Source organism: Solanum lycopersicum, chromosome 9 (assembly GCF_036512215.1).
Source record: "Solanum lycopersicum chromosome 9, SLM_r2.1".
Classification (NCBI taxonomy): domain Eukaryota; kingdom Viridiplantae; phylum Streptophyta; class Magnoliopsida; order Solanales; family Solanaceae; genus Solanum; species Solanum lycopersicum.
This window is the reverse complement of record NC_090808.1, coordinates 6,249,656-6,275,042: the sequence shown is the minus strand read 5'-3', so window position 1 is coordinate 6,275,042 and position 25,387 is coordinate 6,249,656. Positions and strand designations below refer to the sequence as shown.

The 25,387-nt window shown below is 28.9% G+C and overlaps 3 protein-coding genes across 3 annotated transcripts; 1 reads left to right on the top strand and 2 right to left on the bottom strand.

The window, feature by feature from the left end:
• Positions 1 to 2,102: 2,102 nt before the first annotated feature.
• On the bottom strand, positions 2,103 to 4,584 carry LOC101253014 (transcription factor DIVARICATA). The gene is made up of 2 exons (XM_004246290.5): positions 3,419 to 4,584; positions 2,103 to 2,827 (listed from the first exon to the last, which is right to left on the bottom strand). Exons 1-2 carry the CDS (start codon positions 3,847 to 3,849, stop codon positions 2,380 to 2,382), a joined length of 879 nt encoding a protein of 292 aa, XP_004246338.1. The 5' UTR covers positions 3,850 to 4,584; the 3' UTR covers positions 2,103 to 2,379.
• A 5,382-nt stretch (positions 4,585 to 9,966) lies between these two features.
• On the bottom strand, positions 9,967 to 13,585 carry LOC101253311 (laccase-4). Its single transcript, XM_004246291.5, has 6 exons — positions 13,326 to 13,585; positions 12,656 to 12,807; positions 12,133 to 12,377; positions 11,583 to 11,711; positions 10,505 to 11,443; positions 9,967 to 10,374 (listed from the first exon to the last, which is right to left on the bottom strand). Exons 1-6 carry the CDS (start codon positions 13,413 to 13,415, stop codon positions 10,244 to 10,246), a joined length of 1,686 nt encoding a protein of 561 aa, XP_004246339.1. The 5' UTR covers positions 13,416 to 13,585; the 3' UTR covers positions 9,967 to 10,243.
• Positions 13,586 to 21,341: 7,756 nt separating this feature from the next.
• On the top strand, positions 21,342 to 24,603 carry LOC101268606 (protein NRT1/ PTR FAMILY 8.1-like). Its single transcript, XM_019215456.3, has 5 exons — positions 21,342 to 21,460; positions 21,664 to 21,780; positions 21,943 to 22,160; positions 22,671 to 23,215; positions 23,671 to 24,603. The coding sequence occupies exons 2-5, from the start codon at positions 21,672 to 21,674 to the stop codon at positions 24,503 to 24,505; spliced, it is 1,707 nt and encodes a 568-aa protein (XP_019071001.1). The 5' UTR covers positions 21,342 to 21,460; positions 21,664 to 21,671; the 3' UTR covers positions 24,506 to 24,603.
• Positions 24,604 to 25,387: the final 784 nt, after the last annotated feature.

Here is a 25,387-nt window from a genome sequence, read left to right as displayed (position 1 = left end):
TAATATTTCATTTCAACTTTTCATATGACATGTTGAAGACCATAAAAGTAAACGGTATTTTGATACATTTAATATATCGTTAATATAAGCTCGCGATATTGAAAAATCCTCTTTACTATCTTAAACTATGAGTCATATCAAAATAGCAAAACTCCAATTGAAATAGCAACGGGTCCAACTATGGGTTCATGTTTTGATACTATCCCGTGTTTCTGAGTCGAGTCATATATATACATGTATATATAGTATAAGTATAAATAATTCAAAATCTACCACGTCTAAATTCTAAATTCTATCACTAAAAATGAACAACATGACAAGTAACTAAAATTTTCATATAATTAACATGTTATGATATCAAGTTCTTAATACTTATTTCAAAAAAGAATAATTTGAAAAATATGGTAAAACAAATGAAGGTCCTGTGCTTGGATTGTGGACAAAGTAAAAGACTATAGTTTAATTTCTTGAAACATGTCAAAAGTGATTTTAAGTAAGTGTTTACTAAACTTGGACTATCACTAATGACCCTTTTTATGTTATCTCATTATTAGATTATTTTATCTTAATTCCCAAATCCACTTCATTAGGAAATAATTCTTCCACATCTTATTAATTCAGTTTTGAGGAACCATTGTATAATAAAATAATATCCCCACTTGGGGAGGTATCTTACTAACCATATAAGAATCTAATAAAGGACAACATGATACACTAAACTTTTGATGTGTGTAGGAGTCGGAGAAGAGTCAGACCACAAAGATTTATTATACACAATTTTATTCAGTATTGCTGCAATAGGTTAATTTCATAGCTCGAATTCATGACTTGGTGATCATATGACAATAATTCTTTCAGTTACGCTGGAATTATTCGTCTAACCATATATGAACCTTAAAAGGTAGTTTGTATACTACGCTCTCGTGATGTGGGAGGTCTGGGGAAGGGCTTGACCATAGGTCTATTGTATGCAATTTTATCCTGTATTTTTACAATAAGTTGTTTAGGTCTATTGTATGCAATTTTATCCTATATTTCTATAATAGGTTATTTCCATAAAAATGAATCAATGACTTTTTTATCACATGGCAGCAGCTTTAGCAGTTCTACAAAGCTCCTCTTCTAACCATATAAGAATTTTAAAAAGACACCCTGATATATTAAGCTCTCGCAGTGTGTGAGGATTAAGAAAGAAGCAGACTATAGATGATCTATTGTATGTAAGGAGCAGACTATAGATGATTTATTGTATGTAATCTTATCCGTTATTTCCGCAATAGATTATTTTCACAACTCAAATTCATAATCTTCTAATCACATAAAAACAATTTTACCAGTTACATCAATAATCTATTCTAACCATATTGGAATCTGAAATGTGTAAATCAACTGATATATATAATCATGATGTGTCAGAAAAGCTTCATGAAGAGTTTCTTTAATAAACAACAGTGATTCCAACTTCCATGCACTTTAGAGCAAACAACTTTAAACAAATGGGAGAAAATTGAATGACCAAACTTATGACTTGTTGTTAAGTAGAGAACATTAAATATTGAAGAAAAAAGTCATCACTTTCATACCAATGACAAGACTTGATAAATTATAGTGGTTTGCTTGGTTAGTCCACTTGGAAAGAAGAAAGGATCCAACTTATATACATTAGCAAATGTCAAAAATTTATACTATTAGCATATTTAAATGTATTGAAGAATGTAACTTGTTTTAATCTTTTATAGACAAAACATGTTCATGTTACACTGAGCCACCTCATAATGAATAAGTGGACATTGACTAAACACATTTTTTTTGGGTGGGGTGGGGTAGAATACCCCCTCCATTAGTGAGAGTCATAACTTAAGAATTGGAAAATGTTGAATACTAGTTTCTTCTTTATTTTCTCTGAATAAATTCAGCTTCATCATAATTCTCTTTTCTTTGCAACAGAAGCAAAATGAATAAACTGAGGCTAACTGTAATGTAGAGAGATATTAAACACCTAGCACACTAGATGTTTTCACTAATGACTAATTTGTGACCTTTAATAACTTGGCAGCTTCATAATTAGCTTGATTGTGTTGAGTAATCTTAGTCAGCAAATCTGTTTAAATCAACCCTCATTCACAACTTTGAAGAAACACAGCAGACAAATTAGTGCAAGGAAATAGCTCAAAGTTTACCTAAATAATGAGCAACCCCACTTTGGTTGCAATATGAACTAACTAAAGCAAATCTCTTTCTAATACTGGTTGTTTTCGCTCGTGGTCTTGACAAACGAACAACAACAGCTACGCGTCAATTCCAAGCATGTTGGAGACGGCTATATGAATCCTCACTGCTCTTGACCAAACAAGGACTTAACGTTGAATCTTCCCTGACTCAACACATAGTATTGTAGTTACCGAACTGGAGACCTTGTAGAGCAATGTTATGCATTCCATGCTCGAGTCCATACGATGGAGCCCCTCGAAAAGGCACGGCCATCAGACCACCACTTGATGAGTTGAATGTTATGTCTGATTCTTGATTCGGTGAATTATACTCGCATAGTGTTTTTACCATGCCATTCATTTTTGAATGTTGTTGTGCTTGTTGAGAAGGGGCAGATTTATGATCCTCAGGGGAAGTAGACTTGGATTCCGAAAGATTGACAACTGTGATATCATGTATGCTTGATCGCCTTTTATCTTTTCCACCGGAAAGCTGCCTAATAAAGTATTTCTGAGCATGGCTAGCTACCTGAGTTGGAGTTCTTGTGGTCACGAAATTGCGTGAAATATTTCTCCAGTCTCCTTTTCCATACTTTTTCAGCCCCAGTAGAAATTGCCTGTGAAAAAAAAGATATACAAAACATTATTACTCATGTACCACGACAACTATCCTTTACTACTATATGCCTAATGTCAAGCAAGTTAGGCTTGGTCTTATGAATCTTTACTAACCAAGTCGCTCCATCTAATCTCATTCAATACCAATTGATCTTTTTCTACAGTTTCTACCGACATATAAATCTCTGGCACGACTAAATGATTGGAAGCCGAAGTAAATGTACCAACAAGACTGAAACATATTTCCAAACTTCCTATTGAATTTCAAATTTGATAAAACTTACTCATCTTTGCAGATCACTCTTGCTGAATCCTAAACACATTTTTTATACACCATGATTGATGTTGTGTTTAAGAATCTACATTATCTAAATGAAGTTATAGTTCAATTACAACCTTATATCATTATGATTTATGACCATGTTGAGCTAAAAAGTTTAAAACATGAGTTTTTATCACTTAAAAGCCACCTCGTGCGCGATGGAGATCGTCTCTACAATAGTTAGTCCTTTAACAATTCAATAACATCTCTATAAAAAGAATCAAAGTATTCTTTCGATCTAGAGCAAACGAATTGATAGTAAACTCACTTGTGCTCTTCTTCAGTCCATGGCACACCTTTCTTCCTTTCATGTTCAGAAGATCGATTCGACGAGCCTCTTTTCCCAGATTGACCATAAAATTGCTTAAATCCATGAAAAGCATCTTGATTATTAACCCACTCTAATGTGAAAGAATTACTAGTAGTATAGCCAGGTACTGGTATTAGCCCTGCCTCTATATCACTAATATCTTCTACCAATTCTCTGTACTGTTTAATCACATCATTCACTGTTTTCCCAGGGATCATTGCTGCTACATTATACCATTTATCAGGTGTATCTTTATCAAACAAAGCAAGTGCTTCTTCAAACACTTTGTTCTCTTCAGGTGTCCATCTTGTTCCCTTGTTTTCCTCAAACAACCAGCTTGAGTTCTTGATATATGTTGCAGGGGATAGATATCCCATTTCTCTATTCATGTTTTCTTGATCATGTACCACCTAATAATCAACCCCTTTTGGTTTTCTTGGCCAATGATTGAGAAATGAAGAGTCTTTTTAAACTATCTAATTTCTCACAGGCATTTAATCAAACACAAAAAGGGCATAACAAGAGAATCTTGATTTATTTTTATTTTTTTTTGAATTTTTTTTTCCTCAAAGTTTAGGAATCTGGAAAAGACCACCCCAACTTTCCAAAACCCAAGGAAAATTCTGAAATTTGTAATAAAAAGTAGATCTTGTTTTTATGATTTATCAAAAGCTCATCATAGCTAGAAATTCAGAGAATAAAAACTCATAAACCCTCTTATATATATATTTAATAGAAAATTTAATGTAGAAAAATCAAGAATTTAAATGAATGAGAAAAATAGAGAAGAGCCAAAGTGATTGATTAATAAGGTTTTGAGATGTTATTGGCTAAAAATGGTGTTTGTGGGGTCTTGTAGCTAAAAGAATTTTGTTTTTTTCTTCTTGGTGTTTAGAGAGAGAAGTAGACATATAATGGCCTAGTTGGATAGTACTCTTTTACCCAAAAAGGACAATCTATCATTGTTGTTCAAGAAAAAAAAATGTTTATTTAGTTGTCCGAGCGCTCGAAGCATCTCGTATTTATATAGAATAACTAATTTTATAATATTAATTAGTAACTTTTACTTACTTTTAAGGCTTCAATAAAAGTCTGTGCATAATCGAGTGTAAAAGTTTGTGCATAGTCGAGTGTTTGAAGCATGTTGTATTTATACAGAGTCTGGTGAAGTAATGCATTTTTATGTAAATAGTAATGAATTGTTTTTATGATCTGAACATGTAACCTATAGATAATATGAAGACAATTCAATTTTGCTTTTAAGAATCCACTAAAAGTTTGTGATTAGTACTAAATATTCATTTTTTTTAATTAAAATTGTTGGATATGAATTTTTGATATGAAGTTGTATTCTAAAGGAAAGTTTTACCCTGGTCTTAAGAGAATTTTTTGAATTAATTGAGTATCGAATTTGTATAAAAATAAAATAAAAGAGTCGCACTTCAATATAAAATATTAGACATGTATTTTCAAACACTTTTTTTTTTGTTTTTTTGTTTTTTTGACTATGTTCGAGTGTTACTACAATAACAATCTAATTTTGTATAACCTCATAATTGGATTTTAGAAAGTGGAGGAGATAGTCATACTTTATTTTTATATTTGTAGGATAAATAAACTATTTTTGATAGATTTTTAATTTAAAAGAAAAGTTTTCAAAGAGGTGAATATAAAAAGTTTACTATGATTTAAATATTAATAATTATTTTACGGTTTAAATTTGTAACTTATAAATCACATAAAAATAATTTTGATTTATCGATTATATCTAATTTTAAAGGATTATTTGGCAGCTACTTAGAGTAATTATACAAATTAATAATATAGAAATTAGAAATATTTTTATTATTTTATGTAAATATTAATTATCTAAAATATAATCATTTATGTATTAATTATTCCACCTCATATTATATATGAAATTATTCATAAATTTTCTCATAACTTATACCTATTGTATTAGTCTTATACATATTAGTTATATAAATTTTTTAAATTCTGCCTATCCCACTTCTTCTTAAAAAAATATACTAAAAGAAAATGAAGAGTAAGGTGCCAAAAAATAAATAAAATATAATTGCACACTCTGTCTCAAGTCAAAGAAATAAAAACCGTTGGTATTTCAATTATTATTATTATTATTATTATTATTTTGATTAAGAGCTGTCGGTATTCCGTTCCCATCAAAACTTATTTCAAATTTTTTAATTCTATTTTATTAAAGTTTGTGAATTATTGATCTTATGTCTGTAGGCCATATTAATTATGTCAATGATTCTCAGTGCTTGACCATCAAAATTGGTGTGTTCTTTCTCTTATTTATTAATTAAAGAAATACTCTATTTATATTAATCGTTTATTTTATTAAAAATAATTATTTTAAAATTACTGCGTAACAATTTATAAAATCAAAAGAAAACTAGCAATTCAATTTTTTTATCATAATTCTTTTTTCCAATATGTAAATAAATTTATAAAATTTCATAAAAGTTAAATTGATAACATTATTATTTTTATTTATGATTATATAAGAAACGTATAAAAAGAAAAACATACAACTAATTTGCGTCGGAGGAAGTAAGGTACATCAATTTTAATTGAATATTCTTTCTTATTGGAATTAAATGAACATTAAAATGAGTAACTTTAACTTATATATAGAGCTGGTATTTATGAGGGAAAAAATTTTGGCCAGAAAATTTGACTAGGATTTGATCAGACTTTATTTTTTATTTTATCTTTTTAAATATTTTTATCCTTTTAACTTTAATATATTTAAACTAAAAATAGAAAAAGCTTAATTTATTTTAAAATAAATTTTTTTATAGTTATTTTTGTTCTTTTTATAATTCTGATCAAATTTTCTGACACTTGCCAAAATTTATTTACCAAAAAATGATGGTCCAATTATTAAGGACATTTGATCTTTCTATCAACTTGGTGGAAAAGGGGTCAAAATTGAGTGAAATAGAGAAGATAATTACATTAATAAAATCACATGAAGAGAAGTCATAGTGAAAAAATAAAATATTTTACTGTAAATATTGAGTGATATACTTGGAATATTTATAAGTTAATGAGAAAACGTGACACCTTTAGTCCTTGTGTTAAGGTTATAATCTTATTTTTGTTCTTGAGTTATCTAACTTAGCACTATTAACCTTCAATTATATGAGGTGAGTGATTTTAATCCCTCAACTAACAGATCCAAAAAAAACTAACAGCAAGTTCACTGCTAAAAGGGCAATTTGAATATTTCATTTTAATTCTCTCTCTTTGAAGAACTAGCTCAAATCTTCTATGTCTCTATCTTGAAAAACAAACTCATCGATCTGAGCTACATTTTCAATAAAACTAACTTGATAGGCATTAATCTTCTCTCACTCACACCAATAAACGATAGCTTATTTAAACAAAACCCACCTTATAAGCATGAGATTTCTCTCTTTATCCGACGAACTCAAAGTCATCTAAGCTACATTTACACAAAACCCACCTGGATCTACTGAAACATCAACAATGTATTCGTGATTTAGGGTTAAGGTATTGTTAATTGATTTTTATTGTTTATATTCTTTTCCTTCTTATTTTTTTTTTTTTTTACTTTTAGTTACTTCCATTATTAGAATGAAAGGTAGCTAAAGGGTCATTGTATTAAGTCTTAACCATCTATTAATAATATTTTTAATTAATTCTATTTACATACTAGTATCACACGTTCATTTTTTGTACGTAATGTACGATAGTAGAATTTAGCAAGAATATGTGGAAATAATTGAGAGGGTCTGATTTTGTTATTTATTTATTTTCTGACAAGCTGTGAAGGGTTGCTTGGGAGTGGTTGGAAACATAAATTTTTAATTTAATTTTGTGTTGTAGATATTTTATAATTTTTTTTATATATATAAAAAAAGAAAAACTAAAGAAGAAGACAAACAAAATAATAGCATTGAGGGTGGTTGGCTTTATTTGTAAATATTCAATTGGCAGCATTAAATGTTGATCTCCTTCTACCTTTTTTATTTATTTTTCTTTGTTATATAAAGTATTAGTTACTGTCTTTTCTCATTTCTGAATTGTTTCAGTTACATTATTTACATATTATATTATTACAAAAATTTAAAAAAAAAATAATCAACGAATCTTTTCGTCTTCCTTTTGTTTATTTCTTCCTTCTTTTTTTTTTACAAAATTAAATTTAATTCCATCAATTAAATTACCGTAATTACTCTTGAAATAATTTAGGTTGACTATATGATTTTTTTTATTTGCTTTGCTCCCGTCTTAAATATTCAAGTCATATTTCTAACTAGTTTAATAGATGCATTATGATCATCTTTTTTATTCTAGATTTAGAACTGGTCTCAACATATGACGATAGAAGTGGAGTCATGAGACTTGAGTTCCAATTCCCAACACTTCACTTACTCTCAAAATAATTCGGATTGACAATATGAATTTTTGTTCTTGATCCACACTCTTCTTATAGATATTCAAATGATTTATCGAATTTTTAACTAGTGTTATCAACGAATAACCATCGTTTTTCGTTATCTAGATTTAGAACTGATCTGGGAAGATAGAAGTTGAGTCAAAGCGCTTGAGTTTCAATTTCCAACCTTGCATTTTTAGAATATGTATTTTGATTTCAAGAAATTTTAGTGAACCCTAGAAAGATTGTGAAATAAGTCATGTGACTTTCCTTGTTATAATATTTACCCATTGGAAATCTTGACTTGTTAGAAAAGAGGAACTAAAATACGTAAATAAATGGTGTATTTCTTGTTTTGTGATAGTAGGTAGATCTATGTGTGTTGGAAATGAAAGAAAGTGGAATTTTATTGAGTATTTTTTTCTGAAACAAATGTGAGTTTCCATAAGTGGAAAGATTCCTTACTTAACATCTTTTTTCAAGTAAAGTGCAAAATGGTTGAAAATGGATTAGGTCATGTGATGTGGGCTTAAGTACAACTTGCATCTGCCCCTTCAATAGCTCATCTTTGTCTCCTCAATCAATAAACAAGCCCCCACACCACCTAATTTTAAATTATTTTTTTAAGGCGTATTAACAGTGACGGAATTAAGTTTTTCATTAAAGAGATTCTGAAAAATAGATATGCATAGTAGTCGAAAGGACTACATATACCTAAACAATTATTTTTTTCATAAATAAATAATATAATTTTCTGTCGAACGAATTCGGATGAACCCCTAACAGTTGGGTGGCTACGCTACTAGTGGTACATATAATAAACAAAAATTCAAATGTGATTTCGATTGTTAAGTAACTTTGCGCAACAGACACTTTAACTTGATCTCAATATATATATTAATGATAACTAAATGCTCTAACTTATCTTCGTTGCGTCTTGTGGATACCTAACACTGATATGACATAAATTTTGATGATCATTTTATAAGTTAGAGTATTCAACTGACTCATTGAAGATGATCGGAAGCGTCTGAATGTGCATATTCAAAGTTAAAGTGCTTACTTATCAGGTCAACCCAAATTTAAATATTTATTTATATGTTATGTTTAAAATAAAACTTGTTTATACTCCGTGTCCACATTGATTACTAAAGTTTATTAGTAATAATTTACATGATTAAATATTGAAATACAACAATACGTTGTGTATTTATTTATTTGATATGTATAGTGAGTAAATCTTTTTTCGATAAATTTGAAAATAAAATACGGTTCAAGTTAATATAAGGAAATTCATCATCCCTCAAAAGAGTACATTTGAGGTGGGATCTCATTCGACTCCTTTGAGCTTCGTGTCTCCTACGTAGAGTAAAAAATTAAAATTAAAAATAAAAATATTTTGAATAAATATCTCAAAATATTACATTAAACTTTGATGTTTTGGCAAGATCATTATCAAACCCTATTGGCCTTTGAGGTGTGCTATTTAAAGATATTATCGCCAGACATGAATCTAAAATTTAAATTTGATACTTCAATTTTTATGTTTATTATTTTAAAAATCATTACACTTTCGAGAATTTTTTCAAACCATAATTATATTTTCAAGTTTTAACAAATTTTCACACAATGAATTAAATTAAGCTCATTAAATCTATATTTCGACTACCTTTGCCAGACTTTTCTTAATGTGATCAAAATTTAAATATTAGTCCTTCAAAGTAATCGTTAAAATTAGTAAAAACTATTTAGCAAAAATTGTTGAACTTTATTATTGAAATTTGAAGGTTGAGGGGTTGAAAAATGAAATTCCAAAAGTATTAAATTGAGAGAGTGTCATTGCAATAAATTTGAAAATTGGGCTCATTTTGGAATAGATTTGGTGTAAGTTGGGTTGGATTTTGGTTGTTATGGTGATTTTTTTTATTATAATCTCTATGTATATCAATGTATATTCACATGTATCATAGGTGTATATATACTTGTATCTCCATGAAGTTGATACATATCATGTATATCTTTGCACATTCATAAAAATATTCAACAAGAATAATCATAAAAAAAGAGAAGTATATCATAAAACAAACTCTTCAAACTTTCATCATCAATCACAAAAAAAAAAAGAAGAGAGAATACATTGAATAATACTCACATAATTATTAAAAATTGCTTGAGAAAAAAAATGTTTTCCTTCTTCACTCAACAAAATGAATACCATGTCTTATTGTGTATCCCTTTTTTTTTTTTTTTGTTTCTCATTGAGAAACATTTTCCCTATTTTTCTTTCCTACATTTTTTTCTTCTTGTGAAAATTTACACATGTGAATTTAACTCCTTCCAAAAGAGCCTTTTTAGCATTTTGGAAGATCTTTTGGAGGTGGCAAAAGTGATTCATTTGGACCTTTGCCATTTTCCACAAGAAATGCCATTTTCAATCCCCATGTTGTGTGTATCTCTAGATGGCAATGCATAAACCAAACTCCTACAATAAATTACAATACAGTCAGATTTAACAGTCAGTCAGATATTCAAATTTTCTTTTGCACGAACTTTTATGTTATGTTACATTATAACAGACGAAAAATGATGTATGACGTAAGAATGAATGGTACCTGGATTGTCAGCGCGGAATCTTATGGCAACCCATCCACCAGAAGGAACACCAACAGTATTCCTCTCAACAGGATCCACAAGATTAAAATTCTTAGGATCAACTTTTGGATTATAATTTCCTAGTCCTTTACCAACTTGATAGAAATTAAATCCATGTAAATGTATTGGATGATTCTCAGGAGCTATAATTCCAGTATCCTGCAAGACTAATTGAACAGTATCGTTATACGATAACTTATAAACCTTAGTCCCACTCGTTGTGCCCATATTCGCGGGTGGTGTTGTGCTAGTATAGTTATATACAACTGGAGGGTTCCCTGGAAAATCCGCGGTGAAAACTCCTTTAATCCCTGAGAAATGTGCTTGTAATAGTGCAATTGTTGGCATAACAAATGTTACATTGTTAATACTAGCCACAACTCTGCTTCCATTGCCCTGTTTACAACTTGGACATGGATTAATACCTAAACCTACTGTAAATAACAATGAATGATCGATTTTAATTGGAACTTTAGCTGGATATTTTTTCGAATTTAAACTTCTTAAAGCGTCTAAAAAGTTGTTTGCTATAGGTGTTGCATTTTTTGGAGGTGTATTTGTACTAGTAAGTGTAGTTGAAGGATTATTTGATAGTGTGCCAGAGTAATGTAATGTTGCAATTGCTGTAACATTGTCAACAGCAATAGGTGCATCCATAAATGGTGAAGCAACAACCATGTATTTGCCTGAATTTTTATTGGCATTGACTATAACGTTAGTCGTTTGTCCAGGGGCGATCACTATAGTGTCCGTTTGGAAGGGCTTAATGTACGTGGCATCAACTTCAACAACTGTCATTTTGTGACCAGCGATTTTGAAGAAGAGTTCTTCGTTGAGTGCAGCGTTGATTACTCGTAGCATGTAGGTTTTTCCTTGTTCAACATTTAACTTGTATCCACCTGTATGGTACAAAAAGATGTTATACACAATCAATGAGCTAACGTAGTTATATATACTGACAGTATAAGTTTCAACTTGTTATGCATTATATTTTTGACGGTGTATAAAAGTTAAACTCGTAGTAGAATTATATGTGACCTTGTGCAGGACAATTTGAAACAGGACCAGGATGACCATTGATAGTGTGAGCATCAGAAACATTAGGTGCTAATCCTGATTTTATGGCTTCATTAATCACAGCTTCAGTATCAGATTTCCACCATTCAGCTGCATTAACAACAAAAACATCATAAAAAATCATGTCATTAATATTTTTCTTCCTAAATTAAAGTACCCAATATTAATTAATAGGGCATACTAGATAAACACGTCCTTTAACTTGGCATCAGCTGACATCTATGTCCTCCAACTTTGGTTGTGCACAATGGACACTTAAACTTGTATAAAGTTGAACAAGTAAACACATGCCTCCGACATGTCGTCTGATGAGGCAATTTGCATCCCACGTGGCGTCCTACATGTATTATGCTACGTAGGACACATGTATGTATACTTGTTTCACTTTATACAAGTTTAAAATGTCTAATCATATTTGTGCACGTCAAAAGTTGAAAGACGTAGATGTCAGTTGAAGTCAAATTAAATGACGCGTTTATATATTGTTCAAATAATAATTAATGTTGTTTACCTAGGATAACAACAGCTTCATGATTGGGTTTTGGGAATGGATAAGGCACACCAAGTTTAGGCAAAATGACAATTGCACCATGAACAGTTGCCCTTAGCCACAAAATATGAGCATGCCAAAATAGTGTACCCCTTTGACCTGTGATTGTAAAGTTGTAGACATAATTTTGGCCTGGCTGAATTGGACATTGTGTAATATATGCTGGTCCATCTGCCCACCCTGTTCTAAGTTGTCTAATACCATGCCTGTAAATTAACAAATAAATTATTGTAACTCGTATAAAACTAAACGGTCTGACCTCTCTATAACAATATTGTCAGTTTTTTTTTTCTTTTTTATGGCTAGAGCGAAATGGTAATACTATATAACATGAAAGATAATATATAGTATAGAGGCAAAGGTGGCTTAATTGCATTTTTTTTTGAAATTTCTGGCTTCACCACTGCTAATATGACATGATTATTGTTTTTTACCATTGTATACAAGAAGTAGATTAGCTCTAATTAAATATAAAATGACTTACCAATGGATAGAGACATTATACTTAACATGATTAACAACTTTAATAAGTACATTATCTCCTTCCCTAGCATATATTGTAGGTCCTGGAAATTTTCCATTCACAGTAACAATGGACTTTGAGGAACAAAGTCTAGTTGTATTTTTCATTACCACCTGCAATATAATAAATATAATTCAGTAATTAATTTGACATTAAATTATTATGAATTGGAGTAAAACTTTGGCTCATCATCACTATGTAGTTGACATATTATTTTGATTAACCATATGGTTCAAAAAAGTGATAAATAATTTCTTTTTAAATATACTTTTGTGAAAGTTGGTGTGTATAGTGCATGAAATTGGACAATTGTTTTCCTTGTTATGCATGCAAAGAAAAAAAAAAGAAAAAAAAAAGAGAAATTCTTCTTTTCTATAATCAAATAAATATATTTGTTCATGCATGTTAATTGATACAAATCATCTAAAAAAAAATTATATAACAAATGATGATATTCTTCCAATGGAGTAGATTTCTCGTATAGTCACTTGACTAATAGTTATTATCTCAAGAAGTCGATAATAACTAATGAGTAACTTAATATTTGTTTGTTTATTGTGATGCAAGAAGCAAACAAATGAGTAACTAAATATGCATAAAAAAAGTGATACTAATAATAAAGAGTACTTACATTGAATTTGTAATGTCTAACCCTGCATTCAACAACAAGTGGAAAAAGGCAAAATGCCAATAAGATAAAATGGCAAATCCAAGAGTTCATTTTTGTCTCTTTTTTTTTTTTTTGAACTTTCTTCAAACACTTACTCTCTCTATGCAATTTAAGTGCTTAGAGAAAGTGAATTATGTTTCTTTTTTTTTTTAGTTCTTGATGTGTTGTGTAATGTTGTTATATTCAAGAAATGACATGCCAACACAAATATATATATGTGTGAAAAATGGAAGTTCAAATGTAGTTGTGTTATCATTTTCTTTAGTTAGGTGAGATGGATCTACTTCTTCTTGAACAGCAAATGAATTGAATTAAATTTCATTTTGACATATTTTTTTTCTCCCTTCATCATTCCTTGCATGTTACATAAAGTTTATAATCTTTGTGGACCTACTTAAATTTGCAAGTGAAGCTATATTAGTTTGTTTAGGTCAATAACAAAATTCCAATTTAATTAATTTCACTTTTGGATTTGATTATTGTCTTCATATTACTTCTCTTAAAGGAGGGTAGCACTTAGATGCATTAAAGTTTGGTCAAAAGTTTGAGTCTAACCGACACTTCAAAAATTAGCTCAAATAGAAAAAACGGAAAAGAGTCTAAAATATTTTTGAAGTGTTGGAAATGGTACAAAATTACCATCCATCCACCCATTGGCTTCAAAATACCATTTCCACCCACCTATTGGCTCTAAAATACCCTTGTCATCCACGTTCATGTTCAAAATTAGCCACTTATTTAACGATTTTAAATTTAAACTATTTATATATTTTTTTAATATGTGTAACTCAACTATTTGTTATAATTTAACTTATTAATATAATTTATAAATCAATCCACTACTCACTTATACTAATTAAACCCCACAAAATTAAAAAGTAGCTTTCTTGTTGTTGCATTAGTAATGTGACGGGTTTATTAATTTTGTGGGGTTCAATTAGTAATAAGTGGGTAGTGGATTGATTTATAAATTATATTAATAAATTAAATTATAACCAATAGTTGAGCGCCAAGTATTTTAAAATATATTTAAACATTTTAATTTTAAGACCGTTAAATAAGTGGTCAATTTTGAACCCAAATATGGATGACAAGGGTATTTTGGAGCAAATAGGTGGATGAGAAGAGCATTTTGGAGCCAATAGGTGGATGGAGGATAATTTTATACCATTTTCAATACTTCGAGAATATTTTAGACCCTTTTCCGAATTCATTATCTGATCTGGTGCAAGCAAATGTAATGGATCAGGGTATTTCCCCGCAACTCTTTGGGACCTTGGAATCGAATTGAGACTTGTTTTAATATCATATCAAATTAGGTATAAAATCAAAGGATCAAATTATCCATGCCTTATATTGAACAAGTATAACTTGATCCGATTTGAGGGCGATCCAGGCTATACATACATTTACCCAAATACTAATTCAAGAATTTCATCCAAAGATTAGACCACATTGAGTTTATTGTTTGTATCACATTACACAACCTTTATCTTTAATTTGCATTTATGCAAGAGGTAATTAGTTCCCTGATGCAATTAATTGTTGGTTGTCTAATTAATTTAAATTCCTAATTATGAATTATTTAAAGGTTGATGTCGACTAATTTAATTAGAATTTAAGGCGTAATAGATTGAACTATCTAAAAGCAATCTATGATGCTTATTGGTGCTATTTATGGAGTATGGAGCCTATAGGGTATAAAATATTAATAAAAATTTCAAAACGGTATATGAATTTTTATTTTAATCAAAAGGGCAAAATCGCTAGAAGAGCAGCGATTTCGCTCGTCGAAAAAGTAAAATCACAGCGATTTGCAAAATTTAATTTTTTTAAAAAAAAATTTTAAAATGATTTTTTAATAAATCGCTGCTTAAGTAGCGATTTCTTTAATTACTTTTTTTATTTTTTATTTGAAATTAAAAAAAATTAAGAGCAAATCGCTGCAAGCGCAACGATTTTCCAATTTTTTTTTTTAAAAAAATAGATCAATTTTTTTTTAAAAAAAAATTATTTTAAAACTTTAAAATAAAATTTTAATTTTTTTTAGAAATTTTAATTTTAAATTTTTTTACTACTTATTCCAAAATAAAAACTTTTTTAATGATCTTTTAAAATAAGTAGTAATAAAAAGTTTTAAAATAATTTGATTTAAAAAAACAAAAGAAAACCTTGGAGACAAATCGCTGCACTTGCAGCGATTTGCTCTTAATTTATCTTCTTCTTTTTTTAATTTCAAATATAAAATTAAAAAAAAAAGTTAAAGAAATCAAGCAGCGATTTATTAAAAAATTATTTTAGATTTTTTTAAAAAAAAATTAAATTTTGTAAATTGTTGCTATTGCAGTAATTTTACTTTTTTCGGTGAGCAACATTGCTGCTCTTCTAGCGATTTTGCCCTTTTGGTTAAGATAAAAATTCATATACCGTTTTGGAATATTTATTAACATTTTATACCATTTAGGCTCCGTACTCGCTCTTCATGTCCACGCACATGAAATAGATCACTAAATTCAAGGCTTTGAAAGTTTTAATAATTTTGTCTTATTATATGGTTATTTAATTAAAACCTAACAAAATAATTAAAGGTTCAAAATAATTTCCATCTGCTTGATTAATTTTATATAGTTAAACTAATCATAGAAACTAAAAATACAAAAATTCTATGAACCATGAAATACATGTTTGACAAAAAGTTTTAATATTATAAATATAATGAGTACATAAAATGATAAAATATTTGGCAAAAAGATAATTTAACAAGGCAAACTAATTAAAAAAGAAAAAGCTTGCAACGACTCGATACTTCTAAGACAAATAAAACTGAAAATATAACATAAGTTCTAAATTCAAAACAAAAAAACTAACATAATACTCTCGTGTCAAATTTCAACATAACATACATAAGTATAATTTTAAAGAAAAGGAAAAAGCCTTACATCAATTAAAATGGATGGTCTCTTTATATATATGAATCTACATAATTATCCCCTCACAAGCTAGACATGAGATTAAGTTATATCCAAAAGTCAATTTTTTTACATGGTATTTATTAAGGTTTATCTCCATAGATGGTATGCCCCCTAAATTATCCCATTATAAGCTAGATGTGAGATGAGTTAGCCCTGGACATGGGTGGAGATGTTAAAGAATGAGAAAGTCACACATCAGTATAATTAATGAGATGAGTAGTCTCCTTATATTAATTTATATAATTCTCACCTCTTAAGTTATTTTTTGCAATTGAGATCCTATCTATTATGAAGAGGAACTGATTTACGGAGATTCAAGATGCATTTTATTACACAAATACACTTCACCTAAAAAAGAATAAGATCGAATGGAAATGAAGCACCCAAAGGAAAATCAATTATATTAAATTTTATTTAACTCGTGACTTTTCTATAATTTATGTTTTTTTGAAATTAAACCCTGATAATTTAATTGTTCTAATCAACCACAATCCCTTATAGGAAAAGATTTTTTTTTTCTTTTTTACCAACAAAAAGGAAAATGGGAAATTGTTATAGGAAACTTCTTTTTTTGGAATATTAGTGATGGATTAGTAAAAGGTAATCATATTATTGTAGAACCTTAGAATCAATATTAAAGGACAAGAGATTATGACTCTTAGTTGCTAAACCTAGAAAATTATGGTTGTTAAATAGTTATCATGTGATTTTTTTTCTCTTTGCTATCTGTAAGACATTAAACATTGTTTCAAAGCAAAGATTAATCCAACCTAATGGATTTTAACAACTTATTAGTTGTCAACAATTCCCCTTTTACTCCTACCTCCACCCTCTCACCAACAATAACAATGTTAAATCTCCTTGCTAATTTTTATTATTTAAAATTTTTTTAGTGAAATTTTAATTCTATCATTATTGATTATATTGTAAGAATTATTTATCATAAAATTTACTAATATCATTAGTTATCAATCTACCACAACTTGGATCAACAAGTGAATTTGGAACTCACTCCTTACTAGAAACAAATGTTCTTTTTTAGTAACAAATAAAATTAGTGGAATAAAACATGGGTTTTTCACTCATTTTCTGAATCAGCTCACTAGGAAAATGTATAATGAAAAACAGATTCTTACTGAGATAGTGAAAAAATCCTAAATTTTTCATATGAAAACATAACTGTTTTTCTTTTTTCATCGATTCAATCAAAAAAAATCTATGGAAATAATTATTATTTTTGTGGAAAATAGTGAATTTTAGTACCGTCTCACCCTCCCCGACAAGATAAAAAGATAAAGAATTTTTATTCTTTTTAACCAAAAATAAAGAATGAAATTTATTAATTAAGGATCAATCATGAATTTTAAGAGTGTTAGGAGGACTTGGTGATCAACTAACTAAACCTCCTTGTCTGGGAAGGGAGTTCATCTACTAACCATATGGTAGATTAAATTTCACTTTCATGATATACATAATATTATTCATGATCATTGCATGTAAACTGTGAACTGAAAATAAAAATAAAATAAAAGAAGAAAAATTAGTTAGTTATATTATTTGATATTGTCTCTTAATTTGTTTCAATTGATTTTATTTGATTAAAATAAAATATTTAATGAAATGTTTCAAATACATGGTGGATGAATTAATTAAGAAGCTGGATTGGTGAAATTAAATTATATAAGAGAAATTTAATTTGAAGAGTAAAATAAATATAGGATTTATATATTGTATGACAGACATATTTATGATTTATGATACCAAAGCTAATTAACTCTTTAATACTTGATATTTAAAAAAAGTTTTAAAAGTATAGCTTATGAAAACTTACCTAACATTGTGATTGAACAAGTGGACAACCAGGTTGAGGCATTCAGCACAAACGAAAATGATTTTTATATAAAAAATATTTTTCAAAAAAATATTTTCTAAGAAAATAAGTTAATTTTTTATTCATTGTATGTTTGGTACGTAAATTAAAAAAATATATTATTCTACAAAAATTTATATACAATCTAAATAAATATTATGCGTAGTAGAAATAAAGATAGGAATGAGATGGGACGGGACTAAGAAGGCAGGGTAAAGAAGAGGAAAGGTGGCGAGAGGTTAAGAGCCTGTTTGGCTCAGCTTAAAAGCTGGTTTTTGACTTATTTAACTGTTTGGCAATACTCAAAATAGCTTATTTTAAGTTTAAAAAAAACTTATTTTAAGCCAAAAGTTAAAAGCTGGGTAGGGGTGTTTTTTTTTTTTTAGCTTATAAGTTGTTTTAAGTTGACCACATTTTTATGTTTTTTCCCTTAATATTTTTATACAATCTCCAAATTACCCATATAATCCTAACATCTCTTTCTTCTATTTTTCCCTTTTCACGTTTGGCATAACAACTTCAGCACTTTTATCCAAAAGCATAACTGTTTATTTTAAAAATAAGTTTCAGCACTTTCAAAAGTACTTTTTTAAAGCTGCTTTTATTAAGTCCATCCAAACAGACCCTAAGTGTAACGTTAGACTTTAGAAACTTACATTTTCTATTTCCACTATAAAAAAAATCATTTTTTTTCATATTTAAGAAATTTATTTGTAAAAATAAATATTTTTTTATCTTTTTAACCTACCGAATATAGAAAAATTAAAACTCCCTAATCATTATACTTGCGTAAAAATAAATACCCCTTTATTTAATTATATGACTCATAAAGTACAACACATTTTCTTCTTTGACTTAAATTATTTTTTAGCTCAAAGAATTGTTAACTATGAAATAGTACTTTATGTTATTTTTTAAATGTATAATTTAATCCTCTAAAACATTAAAAATCATTGTTCGTTATATTAGAAATTAAATCTCGTATTTTTAAATTTAGATAGTCCTTTTAGATCAGTACTACGTGGACAATTTATTTCTTTTCTTGTCAATTCTTCACTTACTATGTTTTTAAATTAGTAGGAACACTTAGTGTTAAATCGACTAGCTACCTTTTAAAGATGTAAAATATAAATAAAATATTTAAGAAATTGTGTTTCGAGAATGAAACAAATGAATAAATATACAATCTTCTAGAATTAGGTATTATATGTTTCTCTACTTTTTCTGACTAATAAAAATTTCACAAACATTGGAATAATTAATTTATGCAATATTTTACCTAAGTATATATGTTGAACTCAAAGCTTGACCAGAATATGATTATTCACAACAAAACTTAAGATTCTACTAAAGCTATTTGTAACGGTGAGATTTGAGATGCACAACATTTTGGTGCCACAATTTAAATTTATATTCTAAGTTTACAATAACGAATCTATTTATTTCAGAATAATTTTAAATTTTGTGATTTTAAAAGTTTAATCGTAAAATTCATAATAAAATATTAATTATTTATTTTCTAAATTATTTTTCGAAACTTAAAATTATTATATGGGAGGGAGTCACTATGATATTTATTGTGATTGTAACCTCTCAAATCCCCGTATGGGAGAGAAGTCTGCACATAACAAGAAAAAAAAAAGATCAATTCAATTCAATAAGAAATTAAAGATAGATAGAAAACCAGAGCAAGTAGAGAGAGTGGGATTGATTGATGATCAATCAATAATAAGCTGCCGATTCAGAATTTGTGGTAGAGTGATAAGTACTTTTTTATTTTTAATTAGAAATTTTGAGTTTGAGTCTATCTAAATATAAATTTTTAATATTTTAATATACGTAAACTAACTTATTAGCATACATAAATATGATTTAGTCAAATTCCACCGTAATATAGAAGATTGAATAACAAACTAAAGAAAAAAATCGATAATAAGCTAAGTAAGGGCTCAAAAATGAGAAGATACTGACTGATCAATTACTACTATGGATAGAAGTGTGTGCCATGGACAAATATCTTTTACACTACATTCATGACCAATAACAAGTACCTAGGAAAGAAAATGGATAATTTATAAAGAAAAAGTGTTTTGGTTAGAAAATATGGTTAGAATTGTATTTTATTTATGTTATTTTTTAAAAAAAATATTTTTATTTCTTAATTAAAAAAAATTTATAAAAATGAAAAGAATATTATAAACTTTTTAAATTTATAGCTAAATTTGGACCAATTTTTTTTTTGGCTATTCAGCTTTACCCGTTCAGATTTATATGTCGTACCATTAATTAACTTCATGTAAATTAAATCAAAATTTGATGGACTATGAATTTTTTATCGTTCAATAAAAAATAATTATACTTTTAGTCAAATATATAAATATTAACATAAGAAATAACTAAAGTCGCCAACGAAAAGGTTGAAAATTTGATTTACTTAAAAGGAGTAATATCAAGAGTGTACATAAATTTTAATTACTCCCTTTTTGTATAGATAGGGATATCTTTTGTGATAGATCTTTAGCTTAAATAAGAGAAAAGATAAAAAAATATGTCACCGAACTTTGAGAAAAAATTCATTTATATATGCAATTAGTTAAAAATTTGTATTCATGTCATTATTTATTAACTAAAATGGCATAGATGAGTCAAATTTTAACAGATGAAAGAGATGAAAATTTTTTCAAAATTCGATAATATATTTGAACTTTTTACCTTTTTTTTTAAAAAAATAATTAATAATGTAGCCAAATCATAATTGACCACGCTTAAATTTTTGTTTTTTGAAAAATTGAAACTGTTTTTCAGTAACCTTCTAATTATATGCTGAGAAATTAACATAAATAGTTGTCCGGCAAAATATATTATATTCCGGCAAAATATATATATATCAAATAATATATATATATATATATATTTGACTAGCGAATACAATTATGCTTACTTGGCTGGCCAAATGTATAATTAACTTGCCTTTAATTCCAACATTTTAATCTATTTAAATTTAATTTAACTCATTTATCTGACACTCCTAAGGAAGATAGTAATTTGTGGGTCAAGTGTAGGATAACGTAGGTCTAATGAATGGCTGCAAAATGGAAACCATGCACCTCTTTAATATCTGTATATTAATTACACTTCCCAAATTAATCCTATATACTTACTCATCTTATTATATAAATAATTTGGTCAGCTTTCTTATTTTCTTGAACCTTCACTCCCTCCTAGCAAAAGCAATATCTGCAAAACATCCCTAGGTATGCATACAATAATCATTTTATCTGTTTTAATTTACTATTCGAAAAGCTTTAACTATAATTTTATCACATTTCTAAAATATCTTGAATTTTATTTATGTTGAGTTGTACAATATATTTATGTATTTTTCAATTTTATCAAATTAAGTATTTTGACCCTCGTAAATTGAATACAATTTTATTTTGTATGATTGTATCACTAGTATCAAGTATGGCGGAAGATGATAATAAATTTGTGAAAGATGGAACGGTGGACTACAAAAATAATCCAGCAATCAAGAACCAAACTGGAACTTGGAGAGCTTGCCCCTACATCCTTGGTACAGTATTTTCTCCGTTTCAGTTTATGTGATACTTTTCGTTATCTGAGATTCATCCGAACCACCATAACCAAAAATTATATTGTATATGTAATATTTGATTTTTTGTGTGTTTATGTACATATATATAAATTTTGAATTTCGTTTAATTTTAATTAACAGGAAATGAATGTTGTGAGAGGCTGGCATATTATGGGATAAACACAAATTTAGTGAATTATCTGAAAAATCAGATGAATGAGAGTAGTGTTGTGGCAGTTAATAATGTTACAAATTGGTCAGGGACATGTTATGTTACACCATTGCTAGGTGCATTTCTAGCTGATGCTTATTTGGGAAGATTTTGGACTATTGCTGTGTTCTCAATCATCTATGTCTTTGTAAGCTTCTTTATATATTTTCTTTAATTTTCGTAATACGACATGTCACAACTTCAGCTTACTGTGGACGTGACCCTACATGTCTGTATTTTTGTGAGATTCCTCTAACTAACACATTTATTATCGGGAAAATGTAGTAGTACCCCCATAGATTATGACCGAAATTGCAGAGAGACACCTTAACTAAACTAAGGTCTGAATTATTTTATTTTTTTATAATTTTGTGTACGTTTCGTCTTACGTGACATACCCTGTGGCGCGTGGGAGATATTTGGATGTCACATTAGCCCAAATGGTGCACAAATACAAAAAAATAGTAAGATCAGAGGGTAATAGGACCTTAGTGTAGTCAAAGTTTGTCTCTGGGATTTCGGCCATACTCTAGGGGTATAGTACTTGTACATTTTTCCCTTTATTATTCTACCTAGGAAATACGTTCACAAGAATGAAAGACTGCGTATACTGTCCGTGCATATAAGTTAAATGTTGTAATACGTTAAATCTATGCAGGGGATGACAGTACTAACATTATCAGCATCAATACATGGATTAAAACCACCTTGTGATGACAACAATTCATGTGAGCCTAAAGGATTACAGATTGGAATATTTTACTTAGGTCTTTACCTAATAGCACTTGGTACTGGTGGAATAAAACCTTGTGTTTCATCATTTGGTGCTGATCAATTTGATGATTCTGATGAAACAGAGAAGAAAAAAAAGAGTTCTTTCTTTAATTGGTTTTATTTTTCTATCAACATTGGCGCGCTCGTTGCGTCGACTGTTCTTGTTTGGATACAAACAAATGTTGGATGGAGTTGGGGGTTTGGTATTCCTGCTGTTGCTATGGCTATTGCTGTTGTAAGTTTTTTTTCAGGAACAAAACTTTATAGGAATCAAAAACCTGGTGGAAGTCCACTTACAAGGATATTTCAAGTTGTGGTTGCATCTTTTAGGAAAATTAAAGTTAAGGATACTTCTGTTTTGTTTGAAACTAGTGATGAAGAATCTCTTGTACAAGGTAGCAGGAAACTTGATCATACTCAACAATTGAGGTATGTCTAACTAACTTTACGATGCGTTTTCTGTTGAATCGTATGATCACCTCATCAACAACAGTTGATTAATATTGCTTCTCTTTTCATTAGTTATGTCGTTAACACGCCCCTTAAGATGTCTCATTCTCTTGAAGCATTCATGTGAAATCTAGCTTTTATACTCCATCAATCTCATTTTATGCGACAGCACCTGGATTTAAGAAAAAGGGAAAAAATGACAAATACACCCCTGACCTATCGTAAATAGGTGTGCAAGATACCCTCCCTTAAACTTTTGGGATATTGGCGTTCAAAAACTAGAGCAAACATGATAGAGACATGTTGCACAATCTTATCCGTTGATCCGATACTTAATAAATATCAGATCGGTGGATAAGATTGTGACACATGTATGTCCGTTAGTTACTTGTAGTTATCATTTTAAGGACCTAATAATATTTTTTTGTTCATAGTTTCTTTGATAAGGCAGCAGTGGAGACAGAATCAGATAAAATCAAAGGGTCAATTAATGGATGGAGCCTTTGCACTGTGACACAAGTAGAAGAATTGAAATCAATCCTAAGGCTATTGCCTATATGGGCAACTGGTATAATCTTTAGTAGTGTGTATAGCCAAATGGGAACCTTATTTGTTCTCCAGGGCAACACAATGGATCTTCACATGACCAAATCCTTTGAAATCCCTTCAGCTTCCCTATCCCTTTTCGACACGATTAGTGTCATCTTTTGGGTACCTATCTATGACCGTGTGATTGTTCCGTTAGCCAGAAGAATCACAGGTCATAGGAACGGTTTCACTCAGCTACAAAGGATAGCAATTGGACTCATAATCTCAATTTTCGCCATGTTGATTGCTGGAACATTGGAAATGGTTAGACTGGAAAGTGTAAAACAACATAATTACTACGAAAAGAAGCATATACCTATGTCGATTTTTTGGCAAGTTCCTCAATATTTTGTTATAGGTTGTGCTGAAGTTTTTACATTCATTGGACAATTGGAGTTCTTCTATGAACAAGCCCCTGATGCTATGAGAAGTTTATGTTCAGCTCTGTCACTTATAACGACCGCGCTCGGGAACTATCTGAGTACATTTTTGGTGAATGTTGTGACTGATATGAGTACTAGACATGGTGGTGCTGGTTGGATTCCTGATAATTTGAACTATGGTCATCTACATTACTTTTTCTGGCTTTTGGCTGTGCTAAGTGTGATCAATTTTGGATTTTTTCTCTTTGTTGCTAAATTTTATACTTATAAGAAGGCAATAATAGGTCCATCCTCGTAATAATTGCAATCTGTAACAATGTTTCTCTAGTACAACATCCTTATAATTGTTGTTCAAGATTCTTGAAATGAGCATTAAGGTTGGTTTTTTGGGTCTAATTTTTAGTATTGCATGGCATCATACTTGCTCGCTCCGTTTCATTTTAACTGTCGTTTTAGCTATTTTCATGTCCGTTAATTAAGAAAAAAAATAAATGGTATTCCCTCCGTCCTATTTTACATGTCACCTTTCGAATTTCAAGATTCAAACAAGTTTATCTTTAGATTTTCATGGATCTTTTAAACATTCTGAATTATCAATTATTGTTACTCATAATACTTTTTAGGTAGTTTACAAATATATAAATTTCATTTTTAAAAAAATTAAAGATTTCATACGCAAATTTTCGATCAGACTTAAACGGTTTGACTTTCAAAAAAATAAAATGTGTCATATAAATTAGGATAGAGGGAGTAAAGTTCACTAAGTTATCCGTATTTATTAGAAGTTTATTGATAATCAAAGTGCTAGTTTTTTAATATAAGAGGTGTAGTTGAAAACAATTTCTCCATGTGTCCAATTTATGTGACATATTTCGTATTTTTTAGAGTCAAACAGTTTAAGTTTGACCGTCAATTGGCGCATGAAATCTTCATTTGTTAAAAATTGAAATTTATATATTTGTAAACTATGTAAAAAATATTATAAGTTGCAATGATTGACGATAGAAAATATTTAAAAGATATATGAAAAACTTACGATCAAAGATATAGTTATTTAAATTTTAAAATAAAAAATATATCACATAAATTGAGACAAAATAAATCCTAATTTTTATCTTGAATTCCTAAGGTGGTAATTATTTTCAAACCTTTATTTGTTTTTGGCTAAAACGATAGGTAA